Source organism: Colobus angolensis, unplaced genomic scaffold (genome assembly GCF_000951035.1).
Source record: "Colobus angolensis palliatus isolate OR3802 unplaced genomic scaffold, Cang.pa_1.0 Scaffold49, whole genome shotgun sequence".
NCBI lineage: Eukaryota > Metazoa > Chordata > Mammalia > Primates > Cercopithecidae > Colobus > Colobus angolensis.
In genome coordinates this window covers 7,740,548-7,758,266 of record NW_012118376.1, presented here as the reverse complement: position 1 = coordinate 7,758,266, position 17,719 = coordinate 7,740,548, and the positions used below count along the sequence as shown (strand labels likewise).

The following is a 17,719-nucleotide window of genomic DNA, read 5'->3' as shown; positions in this document are numbered from 1 at the left end:
GAAAACCTATCAATTATATGCTTGTCTTACCTGGTAAGGTCTAAACTAAGAAAGTCTTCTTTGTAAGAAGAGAAAACAAACACTCAAAGTACTTAAAATCCAAAAAACCTGAGGGAAGAAATAAAAATAAGTCTAAGCAAAAGAACCTATTTTTCAAACAAGATCTCACAGCACGGTTCCTAATAATTGTCTCGAACCCTCTGGCAGTCTGATAAAGGCATCTCAGAATTAGTTTTTTACAACAGAAACCAATTATATTGAAATACAATTGTCAAGATATTAAGAAATCCTTGGGATATGGTAACATATGTGCTGCTTTATTAATGGATGAAATAACACTAGCTAGTGGTAGCTTTAATTACTAACATAATTTCTAAGCAGTGATGATATCTGCAACAAATGTAATGTGATATGAAAAAATCAATGATTTTTATTGGCAAGAAAGATACAGATGCTGTTAATATTATAGTCATCTCCTGCCTACATTCATAAGTGAAAGAAATGCTAAATATTATTGAGGTTAGTGAAAATAAAAATATAATTTTATTCTTATTCAAGTTCACAGTCCTCTCTGAATTTTCTTTGTAGACTCCGATAAGGCAGCTAGAGGCACAGTTTCTCTGGCAGAAACAGAAGCAAAAGCAAATCGCCTGTGGCAGCATGGTCTGGCCTCTCTCTAGACCTATTCTTCCCCCAAGCCACGCCCTAGAGGGCCTGTAAGAAACTAGCTTCAGGGATCCTCAAAAGACAGCTTGAAAACCACTCATAAAGAGGTTTACCATTTAGCCTGCTAATACTATCTGTGCAAGAACACACCTATGCCTATTTTCCCAATCTCCCAGCTTAAACTGTACATATCATATAAAGTCCCTGGCTCAAATCCTTATTTCATTTTACTGTATTTATTTTTTATTATCTTATTTACGTTTTCTGTATTTGTCACAGCCAAACAGTATGCCTTGTTCTCTTATTTTGTTTATTTTACTTTGTTTTAACCTTGTTGCTATTTTAATCACTTTCACTCTTGGTTTTTGGTTTATTTTCCTTTTATATGAGTATTATCAGTTTTTTTGTTTTTTGTTTTGGCCAATGAATATAGTTTCTGGTATTGCCTTAACCATTTTTAGTTCACATTATTGTTTGGGTACAGCTTCACCCTTTCCTTGGTGTTTTCATTTTTTATTTATAAACAGAAGGCAAAAGTTGATCATAGGATTGCCAGCTTCCAGAGAATAGACCACGACCCAAATAAAAGTACTTAGGAATTTGTTCTTCCGTTTGCTGACTGAACAGCAGCCTTTCTACCTCTCCTTAAAAGATCCCTTTAATGTTGAAGTCCCTAAACATTTAAGCCCATGTACTTTGGGAGAGTCAAAGCTTCAAATATTCTGCTGGGATGATAGGGTGATAATAAGCTGGCAGGTACCAGCAGCACCCTGAGCTGCTGGAACTTGGAACTGTTCACTTGCGTGCCTGATGCAGTGGCAGAAGCTCAATCAGCTCTTCACTGATCATTCAAGGTTTCTAAACTTCTTTGGCTCTAGACTTTACATAATCATTGTGGAAATGTGATCATTAGAAGGGGAGATGTGGCAGCTACACTCCTGCTAGCAGAGCCTGGTGTTCACAGGCCATGTCAGAGAAAGAGGTGAACCAATACAAAAGTTCTCCTGTGGGCTTCACTGTTAAAGATGGTACTGCTTAAGGACTGAGAAATCCTAACCCCAGGCCTGAAAGCTGTAAGTTATCTAAAATTAAGACGTTCCTTCTTCATTTCCTCACCTTAGACCTCGAATTGTAAGTTTACTCCAAGATGTCTAAAGTCATCCCATGAGGAGATGTTAGGCATCAAACGATTGAAGCCCTAACTGGTAGAAATATTACCCAGCAGTTAAGTCCTTGGTGTCTTCAGGATTAACATCCCTGATTTTGATTACTTGAGAGAAAGCCCAAGAGTTTTTAACTTGTAATTTTTAATGTTGCTAAGGCATAAGTATATTCTGTATACTCTCTAAGGCTGGAAAGCAAGAGTGAGGCACTTAGCTAACGAGAGAACCCAGCCAATCTCTACTGTATCAATGCAGCTATGTAGAGTTCTACCTAGTCTCATATATATACAAGCACATGAAGTCATAAAAACATTTCTGTCTTAAAAAAAAAAAAGCTGATAAAAAGAGAGTCAATTTCAATTTTCTTGGTAATGGAAGGGAGGAGAAAGAACTAAGATAAATGATAAATCACAGCTAAAGAATTAGTTTTGATTAAAGCAAAAAATGGGATGTCCAGTTAAACAGTGGCTCAGATTTATGATGGACAAGAGTCCTTTATATGATCTATAAGGAAATAGGACACAGTGATCTTACGAAACTTTCAGTTATACCCCAGGCCACGCAAACTGAATGTGTGAAGAATTAATCACAGAAGATCTTAAAAACAGAACTTCAACTTTTCAGTAATACTTGGAGAATGTCTAACTTACTCAACATTAGATATCCAGCACCCAGGACAGGGCCTGGGCACATAATAAGTGCTAAGAAAATACTTGTTGAAATGCTGAGTCACTGAAATCAATATATGCTACAGAAGTACTTCTGAATTTGGAACATACTTCTCCAAATACTATGGCACTGTATCTCACAGGATGAAATTCTAAAAAAACAGCTTATAGGCCAGGCACAGTGGCTCAAGCCTGTAATCCCAGCACTTTGGGAGGCCGAGACGGGCGGATCACGAGGTCAGGAAATCGAGACCATCCTGGCTAACATGGTGAAACCCCGTCTCTACTAAAAAATACAAAAATCTAGCCGGGCGAGGTGGCGGGCGCCTGTAGTCCCAGCTACTCGGGAGGCTGAGGCAGGAGAATGGCATAAACCCGGGAGGCGGAGCTTGCAGTGAGCTGAGATCCGGCCACTGCACTCCAGCCCGGGCAACAGAGCGAGACTCTGTCTCCAAAAAAAAAAAAATTTAGAAATTGAAACTATGTTCTGCATTTTGCTATAAATAAAAATACGAGAACTGGCCAGATGCCAGCCCAAATATACCCTTCATCATAGACAAAAAATAACTACCAACGCAGTCCTACAGTTCCAAAGAGCCACTAAAGGAAGCCAGGGCTAGGTCTCATCAAGGGGTTCATTTTTCATTATCCTAATGAAGTAAAAAGAGGGTACTTACAACTAAGATGACTTGCAACTAAGTTAGTACCTAGAATTTCAACTTAGGACACCATTACAGCCAATCTGAGGTTTAAAATAAATGTTTTTTTAAGGTGCGGAATCTAGCGTACTTGAGGTTTACATTTAAACAGAAAACACCCAAAAAGTGGTAGCATCTACCCAATTCAGAAATTTGAAAAAAAAAAAGAGGCCTCATTATTATTTAGCAAAATCAAAGAAAAATGAATAAATTTTCACTAAAATACAGTAAGCTTTAAAAAATGCATCTAGAAAAAAACTACCCCCCCAAAAAACAACAAAAAATAAAAATGCATCTAGACAGAAATAACTAAAAATTCTCTTGAGCACAACAAGCAAGATCAAATGGGAAACCCTAATGCAATGCTTACTGGAAACATTTAAAATTTCAATCTGAGTCTATTTTTGGAACATAGGAACTGGATCAAATCACAAATCAGATTTTAAAAACTGGAATCACAATAAAAATTTAGTTGTAAGGTACAATTCTGACAGATATTTGTTTGACCGGTTCTTTATTTAATGTGCACTAGGTTCAGTCTTTTGCTACCATAAATGATGCTGTACTGAACATACTTTTTGTACACATGGGTGAGTTTTGTGAGTAGTTCACAATGGAATTGGCAGCAGCTCTGAGAAAGAATGAAGTAAATGTGGTAATGTAAAAAAGGTCTTAAAACAGTGTTAATTGAAAATAGGTACATAACAGTTCATATCGGGTATAATTCCACCTGTAAAAAAAAAAGGAGAGAAGAAATATACATACAGATTGAGTATCTCTAATTTGCAAAGTTCCAAAATTCACAATATTTTGAGCACCAACATGATGTTCAAATGAAATGCTCATTGAAGCATTGTGGATTTTCGAATTAGAGGTACTCAAACAGTAAGTATAATGCAAATATTCAAAAATCTAAAAAAATCCAAAATCTTAAACACTTCTGGTTTCAAGCATTTTAGGTAAGAGATACTCAACTTGTGTGTGTGTGTGTGTGTGTGTGTGTGTGTGTGTATAAACTTTCACTGATCAGATTGGCAAAAAAATGCAAATGTGAAAATACCTAACTATTGGCCAAGCTGTAAAAATATACATCTCTCACATATTGCTAGTGGGAATGTAAAAACTTCAACAGAAAGCAATTTGACAACAGCGATTAAAACTATAAATATATATACTCATGAAAATTAGGTGAAAAATTACATATGTATAAGGTTATCAATTTTAACATTGTATACAATACAAAAGAAAACAATCTAGAGGTCCATAAAAAGGGAACTGGTTTAAATAATAAACTCACAGTATGGAAAAAAATGCAGTTATAAAAAATCAGAAACTCTCTCTATACTCATATGAAAAGATCTTTAAAATATAAACTTAGAAGGTGTCAAAATTATACATAACATATACCAACTTTTATGTAAAAAAGGGTGTGAAATCACAGAGTACACAGCCAAATCAAAAGGAAAACTTACTTGTAAAGGTAATACTCTGCATGATCTATCTCTTCCCGAGACGAAATGTTGTCTACAAGCTAAAAGACAGAAAAAGAAACCTTTGGTTGAATATAAATTATGTCATATATTTGGCCTAGGGCCTAGATCACACATTGACCTTACAAAACACAGGACACCCGTTTTATTGGAACAATGGTGATCCTTAGTGGAAAAATGTTCACGTGGTATGGCTCCATCCTTGAAACCCCTTTATGCTACTGCAAACAAAGAATATACAATGGCTTCTCTTTTTCTATGTGTAGAACAACCTTGATCAGAAAATGGACTGAAAGCCAAACATGAAGCTTGCTCAGAACAAGTAGTGTTCCACTGATTATAACTAGTTATCTATTTTTTCCTTTATCTTTAAATCCTGATACTATTTTCTTTAGGTTCCAAACATGGGAACATATGGCTGAAAGAATGAAGACTCTGATGGCTAAAAAACTATAGCCCAGAACATAAACATCTAAATTTAGAGAATTCAGTCTTGCAACCATTTTTTCCTACTTTGATTTAAGCTCTGCTATGCAACAGTAAACCTATGACTCCTTTACCAACAAACTCTCCTTTCAAACCGTAAAATCTCTGAGTATGCTCATTAACTATGGTCCAAATAAACAAATAAAAAGGATTATTTCAAAGACAGATACTATTCTAAAATAGAGACTCAGAGGCAAAAAAGAAAAAAAAAAAAGCGTAGAAGACAATGCATGTTGTGAATATAATGAAAACCTCATAGAAGAGAGAGGAGAGTAAAAAGAGGAAGACTTTCTAAAAATCCCTAGCACTTCTAGACTTGACTTAGAAATCCATTAAGGGCATATAAAATGTGGTTCAAACACAGAACCTGAACTTGAGAAACAGCTCTGATTGTTTGCTGTATGGCATAAACAGATGGCACAGCCCCTCTGGGACTTGGTTGCACCATCTGCATAAATAGGATAAAGGCACAGGCCCCGAAGAGTATAAGGCACCAATGAGAAAATGTACATAAAAGCTGTAAACCTTGAAGTACTACCTAAATAAATAGCAGGTATTACAGCATACAGAAGTTTTACCCATCATGTAAGGGATGAACCTATGGCCATTCCATTCTCCTCCAATATGCCAATTATGAGTCTATTAAATGTAACTTATGACCAGTAAAACTGTTTCTCAACTAAAAGGCAGAAAGAAAGGACCAGGATTCAAAAGAAAGGTAATTTATTTCCTCTCTCTCTTCCATATTTAACAATATTTTAAATTTTATGGTGCCATTAATTTCTGTAAAAAGTTTTCACAGCTAAAATCTCATTTTAGCATCCCATTATTCCCTGGGAGGAAGATGCAACCGTACCCATGCTGAAAATGAGAACATTGAGAGGAGTCTCATTGCCCAGTGTCATAAAGTGAATTTGTGACAAAGACAAGCCCAGATATATTTGAAGCAGGCAACAGAAGAGAACCTAGCTATCTGGGTTTGAATCTCAGTTTTTCCACACTTACAAGCTGTGTGAACTTGGAAAAGTTATTAAACCATGTCTTACATAGACTGCTTATTGCATAGAGAGCAGTGAGAATTTAAAAAATAATGTATGTTAAGGAACTAATACATTCGAAACTGGCATAGAAGGTGCTCAGTAGTGGTTACTATTCCTGATTCCTAACCTAACATTATTCTTCCACCTATCACTCTGCTGCAGTTTAACTTTAACATTAATATCCATTCTTTTACAGACTTTCTTGGCTATCAAAAACACTTCCAGTACTAACGGGTAAATATCATTACTTTGAAGGGCGTATCAACTTTAAAAAACTGATGGTATCATACAGCAGAATATCATATCCTGGAAAAAATAAAATAAATCAGATACACAAAAGTGATTACTGATATCAGAATCTGGTAAATGTACTACTTTTTATTTCAGCCAAAGAAATTTGCTACTACACTATAAAATATCTATTAGTAACTATAAAAACATACCATACTCTTGAAAAATATTTCCTATGCAAAGTATTTTTTATTTACACAGCCTCATCTACACGAAGGGCCTTTCTGGCTTTCTTCCTTCTTCTTGGAAAATATATATGTTAAAATTTTCTTACCCGTGATATTGTTAAAGAACTAACAGGCAACTTTCTCTCAAATGTTTTATCCATTAAAGATGCAAGATCAGCTGTGAAGACGAAAAAAGAAAAAAAAAACCTTGTTAAAGATACCTATTTTTTTACAATTCTTGCCAGATGGCTGCCAACATGAAGTATTAAAAGAGACGTTCTTTCTTGCTTTTTAGAAATTATTTTTATATAAATTAAAGAAGAAAAAAGAATATTTATTCTTTAAAATATTTAAAAAATTATTTAATTGGGTTGAGAATTATTTTTAAAAAAACTTCTTAGCATGTATTTAGCTTTTAAAAAATGGATCAATTTGAAAACCTAGGAAATGCTATTCTGGACATCGGCCTTCAGAAAGAATTTATGACGAAGTCCTCAAAAGCAATTGAACAAAAAAAAATTGACAAGTGGGACCCTAATTAAACTAAAGAGCTTCTGCACAGCAAAGCAAACCATCAACAGAGTAAACTGACAATCTACAGAATGGGAGAAAATATTCACAAACTACGCATCCAACAAAGGTCTAACACCCCAAATCTGTAGGGAACGTAAAACAATTCAACAAGCGAAAACCAAATACCCCATTAAAAAATGGGCAAAAGACAAGAACAGATACTTCTCAAAAGACATACAAGCAGCCAAGCAACATATGAAAAAATGCTCAACATCACTAATCATCAGAAAAATGCAAATAAAAACCACAATGAGATACCATCTCATACCAGTCAGAATGGCTATTATTAAAAAGTCAAAAAATAACAGATGCTGGCAAGGCTGCAGAGATAAGGGAATGCTTATACACTGTTGGTAGGAAGGTAAATTAATTCAGCCACTGTGGAAAGCAGTTTGGAGATCTCTCAAAGAACTTAAAGCAGAACTACCATTTGATCCAGCAATCCCATTGCTGGGTATATACCAAAAAGAAAATAAAATATTCTACCAAAAAGACATATGCACTCAATGTTCACTGCAGCACTACTCACCATAGCAAAGACATGGAATCAACCTAACGATGGTGAATTGGATATAGAAAATATGGTACATATACACCATGAAATACTACACAGCCATAAAAAAAAAAAAATGAAACCATGTCCTTTGCAGCAACGTGGATGCAGCTGGAGGCCATTATCCTAAGTAAATTAACGAAGGACCAGAAAACCAAATACCACATGTTCTCACTTACAAGTGGGTGGTAAGCACTAGGTACACAGGACATAAAGGGAACAGTAGACACTGGGGACTCCTAGAGGCAGGAGAGAGGGAAAGGGGCAAGGGCTGACAAACTACCTATGCTTAGTACCTGGATGATGGGATCACTTATACCCCAAACCTCAGTGCCATGCAATATACCCATGCAATAAACCTGCAGATGTACTCCCTGAATCTAAAATAAAAGTGGAAATAAAGAAGTCCAATATAAGTAGCTCATGAAAGAAAAAAATAAAAGAAAAAAAAAGACCTGGGATGGGGAAAGGCGGGGAGAGGATCAATAAAATATTTCTAGAAGGAGACACAAGCAAGTGTATTTCCTGATAGGTTCCAAAAAAAAGAGAAAGAAACAAATGAGATGATGGGAGATCCAGGGAAGAAGACTATTCATCATTTACACATTTATTCCTTTTGTATTTTGAAATATATTAGCTATATATCAGGTTATAGATGTATATTAGCTATTCAAAACATTTAAAAAATTGAAATGTATCTAGTGACTTTTATACCTACCCTGAACAAATGACAGCAGCACTCTGGTTATCCTTAATGATTTTTGACCTGAATGATTCCTATTTTGGTTCCTTTTAGCAGAACATCCATAGGGATACTTGGTATTTCTGAGATCACACTTTTATCTCAGAGTCTGAAAATGTCTGAAATCCTAGGCAGCATAATCTCCAAAATGTTTAGTTCACATCTTGTCATTGCTTTTCAAATTTACAATTCCTCTTTCCCCTTCTCCTCACTCTCAGCTTATGATTTTGTGTCTCATTTAACTGAGAAAACAGAAGCAATCCAAAGAGAACTTTATCCTTCGAGCATGATGTCTACCAGGTTACTAGCATCTGTGCCCATATTCTCTGTCCTCTATTCTGTTACAAAGGTTGAATGGTGTTAAACAAAAAAGCCCTCCCTTGCCCTCATATTTCCTACACTTAGGTCTCCTTTTCTCTGCTCCTCTTAACAGCACGACTGCTCAAAAGAGTCATCTCAGATACAGTTGTTACTACTTCCTGAGCTCCCAGTCTTCAACACATTCCTCTGACACCAATAACCACTACGACATTGTTAAAATCCAGTGGTTTTCAGTCCTCATCTTACTTGACTTCTCACTATCATTTGATATGGTTGACCATTCTATCCTTCACAAAATATTCTCCTTTTTCTCTCCTTCTTGTGTTCCTTTGCAGGATCTCCTCTTCTTCTTGACTTCTAAATGTTGGAGTGCCTCTAGGACTCAGTAGTAGACTGCAGACTTCCCTTCACCATCTAAGCTCGGTCCCTAGGTGATCTCATTCTCTGACACAGCTTTAACCATCACCTATAGATGGTTGGCTCCACATGGACATACCTACCCCCACTTCTCCCTTTAACTCCAGACTTGCATTTCCAATTGCATAGGTGATATTTCCATTTGGGTGTCTAATAGGTATATAAACATCATATGTTCTCTTATTTCCTCAAACTTCCACTCTCCGTCTGCTTTTCCCATCTCAGTAAATGACCACTATATTGGCTGGTTTACTCAGTCTAAAAATGTAGGCATCATCCTTGACCCCATTCTTTTCACACTCTATAACCAATTTGTCAGTAAATCCTATAGGCTCTAGATTTGAAATATAAGTATATATTTCTCATCACCACCACTGCTAAGCCGCCAATATCTCTCATCTCTCAACCTTGTTTTAACTATTGTCCCCACCCTTATTATCTAATCTCCATCCAGCAGTCTGAGTGAGCCTTTTAAAAGATAAATCAGCCAATCAGGATAAAAACCAACAAATGCCAATCTGTGTTGTTTTTTCTGTCTCTCACACTAAAAATAAAATCCATGTAATTACTAATATACACATTCTCAGTCCCTAGAACAGTTCCATAAAAGGCACCTAGTAAATACCTAAAGAAATGAATCAAAGGAAGAAAAGGAAGAAAGAAAAAAGCAATTGGGTTTCCAAGGTTTGTTTACTCCCTGGTGGAAGAAATTGGTTTATCAGGTAATAAGGACACAAGCAGAAATGATCAAGTAATAAGTCTTTGTTGAAAACCTATTCTGCATTTAACCATTTTTTCCTCTCTTTTTTCCCTGAGGGATTGATTTCAATGACTCAGCACCTACTGGGGGAAAACAACTTAGAACTTGATATGATATAAAAGCAATTAGCTTTTCTTATGACTGTCTTAAAGGGATTGAAGCCAAGTGATTAAAGCAAAATAAAAACAAAAAAGTCCTTAAACCCCCTTCACACTAAGGCAACTTAATAGCACTAAATCTACTTGCTTACAGTAGACGTTTATGTTAAACGTCTCTCTCATAATAGCAAATCTTTATGATCATTTCATAATGAAGGCTCTTGTGTTTAGATGATAGGCAATATGAGAAACTACCTCCCTCTACCCGAAATTTACAGTTTAACTTAAAATAGCAAGATCAGGATCTATGGCCTAATTAAAATGAAAAACCCATCATTTCTTTGTGGGTTTCACATTGTGCACAATGTATAACCGAACTCTGGAATGAGGTGGCTTCACTGATCACCTCTGTAGTGTGGTAACTCAAGATTGCATGTGAATCCTTCCCACCAAGGCATCTTTAGTCAAGTGAAATTGGCTGGAGCCTCAGAAAAGGTAACAGCTGCAAAGTCAGCGTCTAATGAATAACATTTGCATATTCCAAGTCAGAGAAAGGTTTGCTGCTAAATATATTATGTGGCCAATCACCTCACAGTATAGCGCTGCCATGATGAATGAGGCAGAAAACTGCACAGAACAGGGACGGCCAGGAAAGCTGGGGCAGCTGCGGTGTGCAGAAGGCCAGCGCCACAGGCTTCTGGACTGTGGGCTTCCACAGTCAAAATCCCACCTCACGTTTCAGTGAGGGGCCAGCAGATGCCCAGGTTTTGTTCAAAGAGAGGTGCCAAAGAAGATACTTTTTTGCTTGCTACTCAGCTCCTCAGGAATACATACTGCGGCTGATGGCTGTGGACAACAGACTATATGGGAAAATGGATCTGAAATTTGAATTCTTCATTTAACAAAATTTAGAGCTAGACAGACAATGTGGAAGCATGACCAGAAAATAAAATGTATACTAAAAATGCCCTTCCCCTTTGAAGAAACCAATACTATTAACGATCTCAGAATATATAAGATTTTATTGAGAACCCTGCACTATTCCCAGTAAGAGTGCAATGGCCCACAAACCTGGGTGAGGATTCAGATTGCCTGAGGGGCTTTAAAACTTCAGATTCCTAGGATTTTTTTCACCCAGAAGAAGACTCTAACTCTCTGGGTTTGAGGTAGCGCCAGAGACTTAAACAATAGCCCCAGAAGATTGTAGTAATGAAACATCATCAGTTATGTTTGGAAACAACCATGGGAGGGAACACAGAAGAAGTCCTAGATGTTGCTCCTAAGCTCAAAGAAAATACTGAATAGGAATTCCATTGCTGGAATAAGATGAATTAAGTATCTTTTAAAAAATTCTTTCTACTATAAAAATAAAACAAAATATCCATTTTCCCTCAAACATATGACTGAGCTTTCAAGAAGGTAGATGTAACTGTCAGAGGCCAAAGGCAAGATGAGAACATAAACTTGGAGTATTCAAGGGAGCTGTCCCTTTGACAGGAGCAGTCATTTTGAGAGCATGATGATCTACAGTGATGGAGAGCTTTAGTTTCAATGACTTACGGGGAAGGGAGGATAAAACCAATACTTGTAAGATGAGAAACTCGTTCAGAGATCCTCAGGTAAAGCCAGGACTACCTAGGGGAACTACACCTGAAGTGAAAAGGTAACACTTATCACTACAATAACGCACCCTAAAAAGTAAACAACCAGGATTCTTGTCCCCTGAGGATTATGAATTACAAAGTCAGCCCTCATGCCTCTTTGGGGGATTTAACCCACTCTTCTCAAAATTCTCAAGCTGAGAATTTTGTTTAATGAGTTGATTTTACTATATAAAATTCTAAAAAATGTAAACTATTCTATAGTGACAAAAAAGCATATCCACGGTCGCCTGGGAATTTGGGGTGTAGGGCTGGAAGCAGAAGGAGAAAAGGATTAAAGAATAGGAGAAAACTTTGGCAGGTGACAGATATGCTCAATATTTTGATCGTGGTGATGACTTTATGGACATATACACCTGTACATTGGTCAAAACTGATCAAATTGTACATTTAAATATGCATAGTTTATTTTATGTGAAGAATACCTCATCAAAGCTGTAAAAAGTAAACAATGAATAAGTTAAAAAGCAGGTTAGACACAGGTGAAGTGAGAATGAACTGAAAGGCAGATAAAAAAAATTACACAGAATGCTACAAAGATAAAAATGAGAACTGTAAAAGAGCAAAGATATAGAAAAATGAGTAAGAATGTATGAAGAGACAATGATGAGAAGTTTTTAGAACTGATAAAAAATATAGGTTTCTAGATTCAGGATATGTATACAGTCTCAAGTCAAAAAAGCAAAATTATTATTTTGAAAATGATGAATGAGAGGATCTCAAAAGTGGCCAGAAAGAAAAGAGAAATCACAAAGAAAGAAACACCTATACTAACAGGTGTTTTCTTAATAGGAATGATAAAACCCAGAAAATAGAAAAAAATGTTCAAAATGTTGCAAGTATAAACTATCAACCTAAAATTGCATATGTAGCAAAACTATCTTTAAAAAATAAGGGCAAAATACAGGTATGCTGGCATGTGCTTGTAGTCCCAGCTACTCAGGAGGCTGAGGTGGGAGGATCACTTAAGCCCAGGAGTTGGCGGCCAGTCTGCGCAACACAGCAAGACCTCGTCTCAAATAAAAAATAAATACATAAATAAATAAATACATAAAGGATAAGGGCAAAATGAAGACATTTTTGGACAAACAAAAACAGATAATGTATTAGCAACTAATACTCACTAAAGGTACATTTTAGAACTCACTAAAGGAACTTTTTAGAAGTTACTTAGAAACTTCTTTTAGGAAGAAGGAAAAACATCCTTCAAGGAAAACTTGAGATGCTAGAAAGAACAGTAAGTAAATAAAATTGGTTAAATTGGGCGGGGTTTTAAAGGATAAACTTTATTATTAGACAAGAGCATATGGTTAGACATGTGTGTGGACCTAAGGTGTTCTAAAGAATAGTAGAGTGTGATGAGCATTACAATTTAAGCTAAATATGCATTTTAGAAGTTAAAGGGCAACAATCTCGAAAAAAGTAGAGGATATAATCTACTTTTTTATAAATATAGGGGAAAAAATGTACAAAACAAAAATAATCCAAAAGTAAAAATCAATCCAAAAATAAAAAAGGAAAAAAAAGAAAGATGAAACCAATCACAAAATGTGACAGAAATAAATCCAATTATAGTGGTAATCATGAAATGACAATGTAAATAGACGAAACTTTCTAGTTAAAAGATAATGATTGTCAGATTGGTTAAAAATATAAAAGCTAGCTATATAAATCATATAAACACAGAAGAGTTGAAAATGTATTAAAAACACACTAGGAAGCCAAAATAAAGCTGGTAGAGTTGCATTAATATCAGACACAACAGATTACAGGCAAAAAGCAGTTTTATAGATTATGTGGGTCACTGCATAATGACCAAAAATTCATTTTGCCAAGATAATTTTAACCTGGTGCACACCAAAGTAACACAGCTTCACAGTACATAAAATTCTGTCACAAAATCTGTAGTAGAGATGTGTTGAAAAACAAGCCTCTTAAAAAACAGTGTGGTCTCTGAGGCAAAGCTGTGATAATGAAGGTCACTGAAGAAAAAGATGAATCCTTTATTGAATCCTGGTAGCTTTGGGTGAAAAATGGTTTCAGTTTTTCTTTTCTACATAACTGCACGTTACTGCTACCCTTTCAGGCAACACTAAACTCCTTCTGGGCTTACGGTCATCTGCATACCTTACCTAATTTATGTAATAAAGAAACAGATACAGATTATTATTGTCCTTCCTAGAAGAACTGATCTTGAAAAATACAGGCTGAAACTGCTTTTGTTTCCCACATTTTAAAAGAAAAACGAGGACACATGACATATACCATGCACTGAATATACAGAATGAAGTATGGAAAACCAGCCTAGCAACCAATCAGGACATAGAGTTTTAGACTTCCTTCTATTTGTCTGTCACCAGAAGCTTTAATAAATAAATCCAATAAAGTAAAAACATGAAAGCAAGCTTTGTATACATATATACTATTGAGATTAAAGAAGGGTGATATGCACAAGTCAGACCCATCTCTAGAACTTGGCAAATACAGAAACTGGAACATGAATAGATGCCACAGAGATGCAAATATGGAACTGACAAAATTAAGAAAGCAGACTTCAGAAACTCTCCATCAGGCCTCAAGAGTAGGATCTGAAATATTCATGCAAAAAGCCAAAGGCGCCTACAACCAAAATGACACAGCAAAACTAAATCTCAGCTAAAATGGAAGAAGGGTCTGTAAGAGACAGACCTGAATGCAAATGTGTCAATGAAATACTCTTTGGATTCAAAAAGGAGGTTCTCCAAAAACAAACCAACAGAAAACAAACCAACAAACCAACAGAAACCAACACAAACAAGCAAAACAGTAACCCAAACCAAAACGTGTCCCAAGATTTGTGATCTGAAAAATCAGAAATAAAATATTTAATTCAGTAGGGCTCATGAATCCAATTCAGCTCAAGTCTCCTGGGTGCTTGCTCCTTGGCAGAGAGACTCAAGAAAACTTCCTCTCATGGAACTCAGGGAGCTTCCCAATAATGTGAACATTAATGGAATATTTAATATTACAGAAGTACTAGTTTTTTAGAATAGTATGATTAGCTACATTTTAAAAAATCCTTATCTTTTAGAGGTACATATCAAAATACATACAAAATAACCCGAAAATTAAGTTTGTTAAAAAGTAATCTGGTGAACACGTGGGGTTTAGAAGTACATATCAAAATACATACAAAATAACCCGAAAATTAAGTTTGTTAAAAAGTAATCTGGTGAACACGTGGGGAGGGATGAAATAACATTGGTAGGGAATTGATAACTGCTGGAGCTGGGTGACAGTATACAGGGGTTTATTCTACTCTCTCTACTTCTGTATGTTTCTATTAAAAAGATTCAGAAAGAGTTAAGGGGGGCACATAGCAACCAACTGTATTATACACGAGCCTTTATTTGGATCCTGATTCAACAAAATCATAAAAAAAAAAAAATTATGAGAGTATCAGGGATATCTGAGCCAGGCACGGTGGCTCACGCCTGTAATCCCAGCACTTGAGGAGGCAGAGGTGGGCGGATCACGAGGTCAGGAGTTCCAGACCAGCACCACCAAAAAGGCGAAACCCCATCTCCACTAAAAATACAAAAAGCCGGGCGTGGTGGCGGGCACCTGTAATCCCAGTTACTCGGGAGGCTGAGGCAGAAGGATCGCTTGAACCCGACACGTAGAGGTTGCAGTGAGCTGAGATCGTGCCATTGCACTCCAACCTGGGTGACAAGAGCAATACTCCGTGTTTAAAAAAAAAAAAAAAAAGGGCAGGGCCTGGTGGCTTATGCCTGTAACCCTGTAACCCCAGCATTTTGGGAGGCTGAGACGGGCAGATTACAAGGTCAGGAGATCAAGACCATCCTGCCCAACATGGTGAAACTCCGTCTCTACTAAAAATACAAAAAAAAAAAATTAGCCGGGCGTAGTGGCGGCGCCTGCAGTCCCAGCTAGCTACTCGGGAGGCTGAGACAGGAGAATGGCGTGAACCCGGGAGGCGGAGCCTGCAGTGAGCCGAGATCGCGCCACTGCACTCCAGCCTGGGCAACAGAGGGAGACTCTGTCTCCAAAAAAAAAAAAAAAGTATCGGGGATATCTGAACACTAACTGGATATTTCGTGATATTTACAACCCTATTAATATTTTAGGTGTGATAATGGTATTGAAAAGTATCCTTATCTTTCGGAGATCTATATCAAAATAGGGATGAAACGATTTACTGCCTGGGATCTCCTTCAAAATTATCCAAAGCATCGGGATGGGGAAACGGTAATAGAGATAAAATAAAGACTAAGAGCTGATAATTGTTGAAGCCAGGTGATGGGTAAAGGGGACTCCTTATACCAAGGTGTCAAATGTTAAAACATTAAAAAAAAAAAAAATCTGTGGCTTTAGAAATCAGGATACCGATCACCTTCGGAGAGACTAAGTGGGGCCAACAATAAGGGCTTCTGGAGTGGTAGGAATGCTCTGCTTCCTACACAGGTTTACTTGCTTTGTGATAATTCATCAATGTCTATATTATGACTTGCACACTTTTCAGTATGTATATTATACTCTAATAGAAGTATTTTAAAGAAGAAATCGACTACTTTAACGTAGACGGAAGACCCCCATGGTAAGAGTCTCAGGTACTACAGCAATCACTGAGAAACCTTTTTGGGCGGAAAGGAAAGTGAGTCTCTCGCCCCGTTTCCTCCTCTCCACAGTGGAACGGGTAGCGGCCCAGGCTGGCTGCTGAGAACGCGGAACGGGGCGGCGTTCTGACGTTCGCGCTGGGGTCCTTGGGAGGCAGCGCGGGCGCAGGTCCCAGGCGCAGCATTGTCCCTGGGGCTGGGAAACTTCCCTCACGCTAGGGCCCTCCCCGAGGAGCTCTCTGGGAGGGGACCCCGGAACCGCACGCCCACTCTGAGGCCAGAACGTCTCTCTCGCCGTCCTCCCTGGCAGAGCACGACTCAGGGTAGACGGCGCTCCAGCAGATGAAGCCCACACCCACACGCTGCAGTGTCCCTTGCTGCCTCGCTCTCCAATGGGGATGGGAGCGGTGAAAGCCTCATATCGGCCCTCCTCCCTCCCCCAATCAGCGAGCCTGCTCCGAGCACCTCACGGCCCTCTGGATGGCGGCGCCCAATCACAGCGCTCCACATGCTGGGCGCGGCCTTGCGCGCGCACATTACCCGACAGCCCCGTGCCCACTTGCCACGTTCCACCCGAGGGGCGGCGGATTCCCGCAGGGGCCACACTGCCACCTACTGTCCCATCTCAAGAGCTGGAGCCACGGGCGCTCTCCCTACCTTGCGGCCTACCTGCTCAGTGCCAATAGCTTAACCCAAACACTCAAATAAAAATGAGGGAAAGCAAGTAGTGATGTCCAGTAAAACCGAAAACAATGTCCATTTGGAAAAAAGCGGCAACAATTACATTCCAGTACACAGTAGGAAAAAGTCTCAAAAGCTCTCTTCCAAGCAGTGTGAGTTCCAAAACCTTATTTCACCTCACGCGTTTTATATAGGGCTAAAAACAAGGGGCCTAGAGACTCCTCGGTCCACATATTTCTGAAGCACCTGCATGTCAGACGGCGAGGCAGGCATTACCATCATCTCTAATTTATAGGCACAGAAACCGAGTGTGACAGCTGAAAGTCGCAGAACTGGGACTGACACCCAGAAGTCGGCCTCCCAAGTGTAGACATCAGCACATCACACACAAGGAAGGCACAAAGTGCTGAAATATAGGGCAGGAAACATCGATTCTGACTGAAGAGATTCAGGATGTATAAAGATATTCTAGGCAGAGGGGACAGCTGTCATGGTGGCAGGAAAGAATTCAGTAAATAGTGGCTAGTACTGCTTTTCCAAGAAAACTAGTCTTAACTGAGAAAAGGGAACAAATGTCTCCACGTTATATTTACTCATTGCAGACTTTTTTTTTTTTTTTTTTTTTTTT

The 17,719-nt window shown here is 37.8% G+C and overlaps 1 protein-coding gene across 4 annotated transcripts in view; it reads right to left on the bottom strand.

Annotated features, from left to right (window-relative positions):
* MRPS27 (mitochondrial ribosomal protein S27) overlaps positions 1-17,719 on the bottom strand; it is a 100,248-nt gene that overhangs the window by 70,793 nt on the left and 11,736 nt on the right. For all 4 annotated transcript variants that reach the window (XM_011959283.1, XM_011959284.1, XM_011959286.1 and 1 more), the window contains 2 exons: positions 6,777-6,847; positions 4,668-4,726 (listed from right to left, as the gene is read on the bottom strand). In XM_011959283.1, the coding sequence (XP_011814673.1) occupies positions 4,668-4,726; positions 6,777-6,847 (130 nt within the window). The remainder of the gene's footprint in view (positions 1-4,667; positions 4,727-6,776; positions 6,848-17,719) is intronic.